We start from the raw sequence: 12,725 nt of genomic DNA on the forward strand, positions 1-12,725 counted from the left end.
CACAAGCGCCAGCGCAGGGGGCACGAACACTGACGCAGCCCCTTCCTGGCCTCCGAAGGACTTTTGTCCTTTCGGGTCAGGAATAGGCTGTTAAACTTGTTCCTCCCAAGCCATTCCCCTGATCGAAAATGGCACCCTCAGACTTGTTTTTGGTTCTGATAGAGGGAAAATACAAGTTTCGTGTACTGTGAAAAAGGAAAGACTTTTTAAATGGTGAATAAAATGGGGGAGCGCATCAGTCCCTTCCCCAGAGCCATGGTTCCCGATCCATATCTACCCTTACCCTCTCACAGATAAATGACACACCAGGGGAGCCAATCATAAATTCACAGCATCATGCATAGTTCGGACCTACAATACATATGATGTACTTGTTAAGAGGACAGTTAAGTGTACCCAAGACAGAAAGTCACCAGAATCTGTATGTTGCATCAGACTTCAGCTCCCCTCCCCTATTCAGTTAATATAAGCCCATTTGTAGTTGAACAAGATTAGTAATATTGTATTTGTGTGTATTTCACCACTGTAGGCTCATTAATGTCTAGCTCAGAACTCCCAACACACTGAATGCATCTTCACCCATAGCCTTCTTGTTGATCAGCAATGTTTTGACTTGAGAATCAAGGGGGAAGTATCACTGTTAGCACATCAGCCTCCCTGCAAAACAAACCACTTGCTTTGTGGCACCATAAAGCCCTGACCTGGATAGCCCAGGCTAGCCCGATCTCATAAGAGCTCAGAAGCTAAGCAGGGTCGGCCCTGGTCAGTATTTGGAAGGGAGACCACCAAGGAATACCAGGGTTGTGACGCAGAGGCAGGCAATGGCAGACCACCTCTGAACGTCTCTTGCCTTGAAAACCCCTCAGGGTCGCCATAACTCAGCTGTGACTTGACAGCAAACCCCTTCAAAAAGCAAATTATGACTTTAAAATAAGTCTCTGTACAAGTAAAATCTGGGCATTTTCTAGCAAGGCAACTTGAACAAACAAAGCAGCATAATGACTCCAAACCAGTTTGCTATTTATTTAATTAATTGAATGTGGAATGGTATGGTATAGCCCAATCTCACCAGATATTGGAAGCTAAGCAGGGTTGGTACTTGGACAGGAGACCACCAGGGAAAACTCTGCAGAGGAAGGCAACGGCAAACCACCTCTGCTTCTCACTTGCCTTGAAAACCCTACGGGGTCGCCATAAGTCGGCTGCAACTTGATAGCACTATACACACACATTTAATTAATACTTGTTCTGTACATGCAAAGCAAATCCGTATGTATAAAGCAATGTTAGGAGCCTAAGAGAGCAATCCCCAAGCAGGTCTATTCAAAATCCTACTCAGGTTTATTCAGTGGGACTTACTCCCAGGAAAGTGTTCTTAGGATTGTACCTTAAAGAAAAACAAAGCATCCCAGTGAAAAAAAAGAAAGCACAATAAAAATCAACCAAGTTATTTCCCTCCACAGCATTGTTTAAGCCAATACAGAAGACAGAGGTTCTCATCCTGTACACAGCACTGAATATGCTGTCTCCATGAAAGCAACAGTTTACAAATTTTGTTTTGCAGATGAGTAATACAAATTGGGTTTGTACTTACCCAGATCACTGTATATATGAAGATGCCTTATTCTGAGCCAGACCCAAAATTCATCTAGACAAGTATTGCCGGGCAGCAACCCTCCAAAATTGATCCAAGTCTAATTCCTCATGGTCCTTTTAACTAGAGATGCCAGGAATTGAACTTGAGACCTTATGCATGCAAGACACGTGGCTCTGCTATTCAGTTCTGGCCACACACCCCGGAGCTATTCTGCCTTCTCCATGGCTATTCTCTTGCTGACTCAGGTCTTATGCAAGCTTCCAGCCACGTGGTTCTTCTCATCGCATCTTTAGAAGAGCATGAAAGCGACACACCTACCAAAGGGTTGGGACCACTTGTCTGCCAAGCAGTGAGAAAAATGTTGCCCCTCCCCATGGTAAGCAAAAATGGAACATGATATGCAAAACAGTTAAATGTTTGCAGAATAAATAATACAAAATAATAAAAGGTCCAACGTGGTTCAGTGCACGTAACAAATGGCGGTCACAAAATCCAGCTTTTCTTGGCATAAAATCTAGACACCGAGTTCTACTTTCTTAAAGCAAATACACATCACCCTGAATGAAATCTCCCACACCATATAACGGGATGACACACAGACAACTGACTTTCCATTTGGTTGTGAGCCTTGCCATGGAAAGTCCATTTTGTTCACTCAAGCGTGCACAGAAATTTGAACTGGATAAACTAAGAAATGCACATTTTTAAAACGTCTCATTCTAGAGCACTCTGGGACACAGCAAAACAAACCGTTCTGAGGATAGATCACTGAAATTTATAACATTCTGCAAATATTTACACGTGTTCTCTCGAATGCCTAATACCAACTAAGGTGCTAACAGATACCACGGATTTAATCATCTGTATCACATATTAATCATTACACACGAAGCTGCCTTCTACTGAATCAGACCACCAAGGTCCATCAAAGTCAGTATTGTCTACTCAGACCTCCAGGGTCTCAGGCAGAGGTCTTTCACATCACCTCCTTGCCTAGTCCCTTTAACTGGAGATGCCAGGGATTGAACCTGGGACCTTCTGTATGCCAAGCAGATGCTCTACAAACTGAGCCACAGCCCCCCCTCCCCCAATCATTAGAATGGATTACAAAAAAAGATCCCTCACAATACCTTCCATTGCTCTCTTAAAGAAGACTTTACAGCTTCCACAGGTAAGGACTCCATAGTGACATCCTGAGGCCTCGTCGCCACAAATGAGGCATATCTTCTGAGGCAATGATTCAAAAGTGTACTGCGGGCTCTGGCCAGCTTCTGCATCGGACCTAGACAAAGGAAGGAAGGAAATGGAAGATGTTACAATATTCAATAAAGCTATCAAAACAGAAGGTATCCTGTACCGAAGAAATAGCAACATTGGGGGGATACAGAAACGACAACAGTGCAAAAGTAGAGAATGAAGCAACACAAAACCAACTAAGCACCGCCTATCAGGGGGCAATCAGATTCTTCCTATGTTAATATGCAAAGTGAAAAAGTAGACCATGTCATCCACAACCAATATGATGAGGAAGGCAGTTCTACTACTGTTCAATGTGTGCGTGTGTAACGCGCCGTCAAGTCGCAGCTGACGTATGGCGACCCCTTATGGGGTTTCAGGACAAAAGACTAACAGAAGTGGTTTGCCAGTGCCTTCCTCTTCACAGCAACCCTGGGATTCCTTGGTGGTCTCCCATCCAAGTACTAACCAGGGCCGACCCTGCTTAGCTTCCAAGATCTGACAAGATCGGGCTATACCATGCTGCCTTCCCTCCCACTTCTGTCCAACACACAGCAATATTCAATAAAGGGGATTCAGTCTAATAGGAATGAGATGCCTTTGAAATGGAAGCATATAAAATTCCCCTTCAAGCTATATGATGTGACTCACAGGTTTAACAATAAAATATACACGCTCTAGAAGCATGACCCTCTGTCAACAGTTCATGAAAGATTACTCTGTATAGGAACATTAAGGATGACAAAAATAAAAGCTGGCAAAGCTTGAATGAATCGGAAGGAATCTTTCGACACGCTTACTAAAATCACATATCTTTGCCACACCTCAGGCCCAGACTAGAGATAACAAAAGCAGAGGTGTCCCTTTAAATGCACTTCTTCCTCAGTCACATGATATTTGTTTATTTGTTTGTTTTATCAATCTTATAACCCACTCTACCCCAGCGAACGGGGCTCAGAGCGGTTCACACAATCTACAAGCATACAATAATTTGTGTGCGGGAAGGAGTATCCGATTTTACGACTCCTGCTTGTAGTTTCCCTCATAGTCTTTTGCTCCACCTTACTTTTCCCACAGGCGCTCACAGTATTTGGAGACTGCTGGGGAAAAATACAATGGGAAGCAGACTCTTTGAATCCCCCCCAACCCAGAGTTTGTAGGGTGGACCCACATATAAAGAAATGTTGCAATTACTAAGTTGGCCCCAAGTGGTATTAAACAGAATTGCAAAGAGACTTCACCAGCAATGTTGAACAGGGGAAGGCTTTCCCTTGGGTAACTATTCCTCACAATGCTCAGAAAGAATCTGAGGAAGTGAGCGGTAGCTCACGAAAACTCACACCCTGCCAGAAATTTTGTTAGTCTTTAAGGTGCTACTGGACTCTTGCTTTTTCTATGCTCAGAAAATTAATACACAATGATTTGCATAAGAAGAGCCCTGCTAGATCAGACCAGTGGTCCACCTAGTGCAGCGCACTGTTTTACACAAATGCCCTCCAGTTGACCTGGAGGGCCAATAAAGGGTTTAGAGGCCACGGAGGCATTACACAGATATTGCCTCCTAGCACTGCTATTCAGAGGTTGACTACCCCTGGACGTGGAGATTCCTTTAACCCACCACGGCTAGTAGTCAATTTGCCAAAACCCTGCCCTACCCAACAATCAGTTTCAATGTGGAAGACAGTAATGAAGAGGTTTCATAGATCAGCAGTTCCTCACAAGAGCAGAACATCCAAGAGAACCACAGGATCACCCTGTCTGGAAAGGGTGGTTGCATGAATTTCAATGAAGTCTGCATATCCACATGTGGACACAAAGACCACTTCAATGTGGAAGACAGTAATGAAGAGGTTTCATAGATCAGCAGTTCCTCACAAGAGCAGAACATCCAAGAGAACCACAGGATCACCCTGTCTGGAAAGGGTGGTTGCATGAATTTCAATGAAGTCTGCATATCCACATGTGGACACAAAGACCAACTCTCAACTGAAATGAGTACAGCACCTCTAGGATATGACAATCTTGTGCGTTTTATTGTTCCAGACAGTAGCCATGTTGGTGTGCAGCAGGGCCGGATTTAGGTTTGATGAGGCCCTAAGCTAATGAAGGTAATGGGGTCCTGTATATGTCCAGCTGTCCTTTGTCAACAACAAATTGCCGTTGTTTTTTGTGTTGAATATATGCTATATGGTAATTTATGGATCTAATAGGTATCTAAAGCCATTTGCACATAACAAAATAAGTATTTTATCAAAGTAATTGTTGAACTGAAATACAATTAAGAAGAAGTATATTAATAGTGAAATAATTATTAAGCTCTAACTTAAAATGATTTTTTATTCATAACAAACTTAATAATGCAAACACATTGGCATTTGGCAAAAACAAAAGTTCCTTTAGAAACACAATGTACATCCAGGTTTTTTTTTCCTTTAAAAATTTTTTGGGAGGCCAAGAGAGTGGGGCCCTAAGCTATAGCTTGTTTGGCTTATACGTAAATCCGGCACACTGCAGTAGAACAGGTAGATTCCCCATAGCACCCTAGAGATCAACAAGATTTTCAGGGTATGAGCATTCGAGAGTCAAAGCTCCCTTCGTATCCAAAGCTCACCTGAAAATCTTGCCTCTAAGGTGCTACTGGACTCAAATCTAAAATTCTAGATTATGACAAACATACAGTATTTATTCAAATGTAAGACTAGTTTTTCCCCAGGTATGACATAAATTCACATACAAATTACAGTTAAGTTCAATAATAAAAAATGTTTGGTTATATAATGGGGGGTGTCATACATTCAGGATCAGCTTACTTTCGAGTAAATACGGTATATCACCTTGATCCAAGGAACCTTCCATTATCTCATGAGAGAAGAACGGTGCTGTATCGCTCCCACCTCCCTGAGATCTACCACAACACTTGCAAAGGCTCGCCGTTTTTGTGAATGCATGTATAAAAAGGAGGCTCAGTGATAGACGCCATTTTCTCGTTCGCACCAACCATCTGCTCTTTTCTTGCAGTGCCATCCTAAGCAGAGAGTGCCACACTTCTTAGGCAGTTGAAGTCAAAGTGCTTAGAATGGTGTAGCACTCTACTTAGGTTGGCACTGCAGATTTCGGTTTGTTTTTCAGGTGGGGTGTTTTGGGAATACTGCCCTCGTTGTATCCATTTTTAAATTCCGAATATTCACAAAAGCATAGGATGGCGAATTAAAAAGAAACATAGATATAAAATTATAAATAATTAAAAATAGAGGTTATCTCAATGTATTTATCATTTAGAAGACACCGCCTACCAATCGGTTGGAGGATAATCAGCAAACAACAACAGTCAGGACCGTTGACCAATTGGATTAATTTTTGATGATGATTCATCAGCATTTTGATTCATCAATCAATATATCTGCATGCTACTAAAACTGCAGCTGAGTTATTTATTTCAGGTAGTGAAGCAAGTTCGAGGTAACCTACACTTTAGTAAACAAAATCTGACGCCAGTTAAAAAGAAAGGCTGTTTCTTGTACTTTCTTTTTCTTTCGCTGTTACAACAACAGCATGAAAAAACCAAACCAACCTCAAGTTCCCCCAAGATTCACAACCATTGTCCCTAGCTGTTATATTAGCTAAATCTTAAACCTGTGAATCTACTGACTGAACCATCTGAAACTTACAGCCTTAATAAGTAAAACAATTTCTAAAATATTTGCCCTCACCTACAACCCCACAAACTTATTTCTAAAACAGACTTCGCACTTCGGTTGTTCTCAGGGTGTAGCACACCATCTGTAGTCCAAACCATGATCCATTCTGATTCGGTTCTGCTAGCTGGCGTACCAGGTAGGAGGCATGGCAGGGGTAACCTCACCTCCCAAAAGTCCACTTATACCCACACACGTACTGTTCCCCTCCGAACATGGCCGGCTGGATGGAAGCACGACTCTTCCACCTCTTTCCTCTCTTCTAAATATCACTGTCTGAAGAAGGTCCAAGCCAATTAAATGCTGACAGGTCATCTCCGCTGACATCAATGGAATTCATCTGACGCACATCCAAGGACTATCGCTCAATCAGAACGAGGCTCAAGTATGAGAAAGACTTTGTTTTGCAGACAGAGCTAGCTCTCTTTGATATCTTCTGATCAGTTTACAGTTGGTGAGATATTTCAATCAAACTATCCTCCAACAAGAAACACATAGAGGGGTCCTAATACCACTCCACTAGCACAAAGGGGGGAGGTTCTTCCCTGATTCTCCTTCTCCCCACAGCCCCACCACCACCCATCTCATGAAACGTGTGGTTCACATGGGCCCCCAATCTTCAATACAGTCTTTCAGGGGAGAAAAGGGGGTTTCTGGGAGCAGAAGGAGGCAGGGAATTATCTACATCTGCCAACAGAAGGCTGGTAGGACCCAACTCATTGTACCTGCTTCCTGAAGGACCAGTCCCTGTTATAACCTTATACTGGTGCACGCATGATTTAAAAACACCCATTTTATTGGCAGAATACATACATTTCCATTTTCACACTCTGCTAGATGATATTGTTAAAATTCTCTTGACAGCACAGTTTCTGGAAGTTAATTTCAATGCACACACTGATTTCTGGTTTCTCTAGTGGCAGAGGTGTTCATTTTGAAGTTTATTTTCTAAATTTTGTAGGGTGCCTGTCACCAGACCCTTGGAATGGTTGCTCACAACTATTTGATAGTTCCAATCTTGGCCCTCCCCACCCACCATTCCATACATTTTATTGTATGTGCTAAATTGCTACCCCATTTTAATAATGCACAACAATCAGCTGGAATTCTCCATGTATCAGATAAGCATCTTAAACAGAGAGGATTGTGGGGGAATGAATGGTCACTCTGAACTCCAAAAAGTGTGAGCTTTTTACCGACAGTCTAAAAATCATCATTCATGGGGCACGATTTACTAGTACTACATTTACAGCTAACAAAACAATCTGGATTTATTTATAACATACAAAGTTGTATGTCACCTCTTCATAATTCAGGAGCTCTATCCATAATTGGCATGAATGAACTTTGCCCTTTTGGTGTGAAGAAATATCTAAACAAGCTTTACTTTCAAAATGTTTTTTTTTTGTTTTTGGAATTCATTCATTTTAAGGAATTCATTTTTTAAGGCATTCATTGCACAACCCACTCTTGAATTATTGTGTAAAAGCACATCAGTTATTAAGTATTCGTTATTAGTGATTAGGAAATGATCACACTTATTTGTGCTCTGTGCTCTAAATCCATATGTGATCATTAAAATAAGCCAATTGTTTTTTTTATAAACTGTGATCATAAAAAGCCATTTGATGTCATACATTATTCCCCGATGTAAAAGTGAATGGTGGATAGTCTATGAAGACAAATCCACATCAGCCAATGACTGTACAATCCTAAAAACGCTTCCCTTGCTGTAAGGCCCACTGAGTTAGGGTTGCCAACCTCCAGGTACCAGCTGGAGATATCTTGCTATTACAACTGATCTCCAGCCGATAGAGATCAATTCACCTGGAGAAAACGGCCGCTTTGGCAGTTGGACTCTATGGCATTGAACTCCCTCCCCATACCCCGTCCTCCTCAGGCTCCGCCCCAAAAATCTCCAGGTATTTCCCAACCCAGAGCTGGCAACCCTAGCCTTCAGCAGGATTCTGAGTAGACCTGATTAGGCTTGCGCTGGTAAAATACCTTTCAGGCCTTCTTCCGCACTATGTCTGTCTGTCTCTCTCTGTGCGCATGTGCGCATGTGTGTGTGTGAGAGAGAGAGAGAAGCAAAAAGGCCCATTAAAGATCTTTGACCAATCAATGGCAAAGTAGGAAGACTGGTTTGCAACCCTAATTCAGACTTTCTGGTGCAAACAGGTAGAGCTCTGAGCTATCAAAGGCTGATTAGTCAGCAAAACTAGACGCACCTCTCTTTTAAAGGGCTTCAGGTAAGAGAGCTGGGAAAATATTCTGCCTCAGGCTTAGGCCAAGGGTTACACAATCAGCACGTGCGCCGAACAGCAGCACGCCAAACCATTTTGCTGAGCCCGGAAGCAACCACAGCAAACCCCCTGACCTGCCGGTGACGTCAGCCTGGGAAAAGGTGACAGACAGAGCTTAGCAACCTGACACACCCATCACTGTCTCCGGACCCTCACACCCGCTGGCAATTTGTTTGACCTGGGGTTGCTCCCCATGTGTTTGGCCAAGTACAGCCCACGTGTTTGGCCAAGTGCAACCCTGCTTTCCTTTCCTTTGCCGGCACATCACCACAAGCAGATGCTGCGGTTTTATTCGGCACCCCGGTTACCTCCCCCTCGCAGACCACACTCGGCTGAACAGACCAACCTTGATCAGAAATGGTTAACTGTTTTAAGTCAATTAGTTACTTACAAAAAGGAACTTGTAAAGGTGTCTTTTCTGCTATGAATAAAAGGCAGCACGGTGGGTTTTTCATTATAGTTATACGACACATCCTTCAGGATCTCAAAAAAGCCATTGTGAGCCCTTAATCGACGATGAATCTTCTCAACTTTCCACTAGCACCTCCCCAAGTCACCCACATTCAGGCTACATTAATCTGGACTGGATCCACACACGGTGGGGCATTACACGACTGTAATCATTCACCTCCCGCATAGTCCTCTCGGAAAATCCACCAGGTGAATTATTACCACACTGCACAAACTAACCAAGTGCGGATACCAACATGCCGATTAATGGCTGTAAAGGTAACCAACGAATCAGCTAAGAGCCAGAGTGGTGTAGCGGTTAAGAGTGGCGGACTGGAGTGGTAGACTCTAATCTGGAGAACCAGGTTTGATTCCCCACTCCTCCACATGAGCGGCGGACGCTAATCTGGTGAACTGGATTTGTTTCCCCAGCCAGCTGGATGACCTTGGGCTAGTCACAGCTCTCTTCGAGCTCTCTCAGCCTTACCTACCTCACAGGGTGGCTACTGTGGGGAAGGGAAGGCGATTGTCAGCCGGTTTGATTCTTCCTTAAGTGGTAGAGAAAGCCGGCACATAAGAACATAAGACAAGCCATGCTGGATCAGACCAAGGTCCATCAATTCCAGCAGTCTTTTCACACAGTGGCCAACCAGGTGCCTCTAGGAAGCCCACAAACAAGACGACTGCAGCTGCATTTATCCTGCATTTATCATGCCCAATATATCAGGCATGCTCCTCTGATCCTGGAGAGAATCATGACTTGTACCCATTTTTACTAGTAGCCATGAATAGCCCTCTCCCCCATGAACATGTCCACCTAGGGTTGCCAGGTTCCTCTTTGCCACCGGAAGGCGGTTTTGGGGGCGGAACCTGAGGAGGGCAGGGTTGGGGGAGAGGAGGGACTTCAATGCCATAGAGTCCAATTGGCCAAGCGGCCATTTTCTCCAGGTGAACTGATCCGTATCGGCTGGAGATCAGCTGTGACAGCAGGAGATCTCCAGCTAGTACCTGGAGGTTACAATAAATGGAAACACCTGTGCCAGTATTAACAAAGTTGAAGAAAATGGCGGCACGAGGGCTCAAAAATACAACACCACACTGGAGAATCACAAATAGTATAATGATATCAGGCATTAAATCATGCCATACCATGCAATTCAAACAACATACAACAATGGTATTCTTCAGAATACCATTGTTGTATGTTGTTTGAATTGCATGGTATGGCATGATTTAATGCCTGATATCATTATACTATTAATTTGTGATTCTCCAGTGTGGTGTTGTATTTTTGAGCCCTCGTGCCGCCAGTACCTGGAGGTTGGCAAACCTGACGTCCACCCCCTTTTAAAGCCGTCCAAAAACCAACCCTTCTCCTTCCAAAAGTCCTTTAAGCAGCCCCCTAACAACGCGCCCGGTTTTAAAAGTATCTTGACATGAAAAGAGGGGGGAGAGGGGGGGTCAGTGATAATGCAAACATTTTTTTTGGGGGGGGATCCCTCCTCCTACCTGATGTAGCTCAGATAAGGCGGGTACAGCTGGGGGGTCCCGTGCAGGGCCAGCGGCTGGTACAAGGCGGAAGGGGGCGCCGTGCTGGAGGTAGAGGGCAGGCTGAGGTTGTCCCTGGGCACGATGCAGCTGGTGGAGGCTTTGCAAGGCGCTGGTCCGTAAGAGGCGGCGGCGACCTCCGCTTTGTAGAGGACGGACTCCAACGAGGAGGAGGCGGCGGCGGCCTCGGGGTGGCCGCCGGGCTTGGACGGCGGGGCGGCATAGTCCGCGGCGGGCAGGGCTCTGGCCAGCGGGGAGGCCGGCCCGGCCAGGTAGGCGCCGTCGGGGGCGTGCTGGGCGGCGGGGGCTCCGGCGGCCAGGCTCTCCTCTTTGATCTTGAGGGCGGGCTGGAAGTCCCCCCCGCCGCCGCCGCCGCCGCCCGCGAACAGGTAGTGGGGCTGGGGCTGGCCCTCCTTGGGCGAGTAGGCGTAGTGGGCGAAGTCCGGCAGGCCGCAGGGCGGGGGGGAGGCCAGGCGGGGCGGGGGGCCGCCGAAGGGGCCGCCCCGCTCGTACTCGGCCATGTCCAGCAGCTGGCGGGTCCTGGCGGCGAGGTAGGCCGAGTTGAGGGGCAGGGGGGCCATGCCGAGGAAGTCGGCGGGGTGGGGCGGCGAGGGGACGGGCCCCGGGGGGCGCCCCGTCGGCGCGGCGGGCAGCAGGCTGCCGGAGGCGGCGGCGGGGACCCCCTCCAAGTCCGGCCCCGACGCGTCCCGCTGCGCAGAGGCGGCGGCGGCGGCGGCTTCCTTGCCCCGACGGCTCCTGAAGCCGGCGCCGTCCGCATCCTTGGCGGCCTTCCAGGGCGAGGAAGAGGAGGAGGAGGCGGCGGCGGCCGGGGGGGAGAGGGGGGCGGCGGACGCCTCGCCCGCTTTGCCGTCGGGGGGGCGGCGGCTCATCAAGGCGCCGGGGAAGTCGCCCAGCTCCGTCCCGAAGAAGGACCAGGCGGCCGGGGGGCTGGCCGGGGGGGACGAGGGGGCCAGGAAGGTGTCTAGGACCCGGTCCAAGGCATCCTTGTCCGCCGGCGAGCCGCAGGCGGCCCGGGTCGAGGGGGAGTCGCCCTTCGCGTCCTCCGCCTCCGGGAGGTACGCCTTGGGCTCGTCTTCCTCCTCCTCCTCCTCCTCTTCCTCCTCTCTGTCCTCCTCATCGTCGCTGCTTTTGGGGTACAGCAGCCCGTCCAGGGACAAGTCGAGCGCCTCGACGGCCTCCTGGCGGAAGGAGCCCAGGTCGGAGCGGCGGGGGGCGCGCAGCAGGAGCGAGCCGTCCCGGGGGTCGGAGGAGGAGGCGTGAGCCCGGGGGTCCCCCTTGGTCTTCATCTCGGTCATAGCGGTCCTTGGGTCCGACGGGGAGGGCCGCCGAGCCGGCAGGGCCAGCGCGCGTCGCGGGGAGGGGGCTAGGCTGGGCCGGCCCTCCAGAGCCGCCCCGTCGACATCCTCGAGCCTCCCCGCGACGCTCGGGATCCGTCCCGGCACTGGGCGAGGCGCGCCTCCCGTCCAGGAATTGGGGAAGCGGCGGCAACCGGATCCGAAATTCAAAAAGGAGCCCTCGTGCGGGGTCTTGAGAATCCGGATGGGGCAGATGCGCGGCTAGAGAGCGGCGAATCCGGAGCGACCCCTCCCGTGCGTCGACGGCCGGAGAGTTGAAAGTCCGGGGAGGGGGGGGGGAGGAAAGCAGACCCGAAAGGATCCGGCTGGAGACGACGAGAAGGCGTCCCCCCAAAAGCTCTCGGGCGTCCCCCGAAAAGCTCTCGGACGGGGCTTCCCTCCAGCCCTCGCGCCTTGCCGGCTCTCCCGAGCAGAGTCCCCCCCAAAGCAGCCGGAGGGGCAGATCCCGAGGGCGGCGGGCAGGCAGGCAGGCAGGCAGCCACCCGCCCGGGAGAGAGTCGAAGGGAGCGCCGCGGGTCCC

The 12,725-nt window shown here is 48.2% G+C and overlaps 1 protein-coding gene across 1 annotated transcript in view; it reads right to left on the minus strand.

The window, feature by feature from the left end:
• Positions 1 to 12,145, minus strand: part of PGR (progesterone receptor) — a 74,615-nt gene extending 62,470 nt beyond the window's left edge. Inside the window, exons 1-2 of the mRNA XM_056858121.1 lie at positions 10,791 to 12,145; positions 2,728 to 2,879 (exon numbers count right to left, since the gene is read on the minus strand). Of these exons, the coding sequence (XP_056714099.1) occupies positions 2,728 to 2,879; positions 10,791 to 12,145 (1,507 nt within the window). The remainder of the gene's footprint in view (positions 1 to 2,727; positions 2,880 to 10,790) is intronic.
• Positions 12,146 to 12,725: the final 580 nt, after the last annotated feature.

Source organism: Euleptes europaea, chromosome 12, assembly GCF_029931775.1.
Source record: "Euleptes europaea isolate rEulEur1 chromosome 12, rEulEur1.hap1, whole genome shotgun sequence".
Taxonomy (NCBI): Eukaryota; Metazoa; Chordata; class Lepidosauria; order Squamata; family Sphaerodactylidae; genus Euleptes; species Euleptes europaea.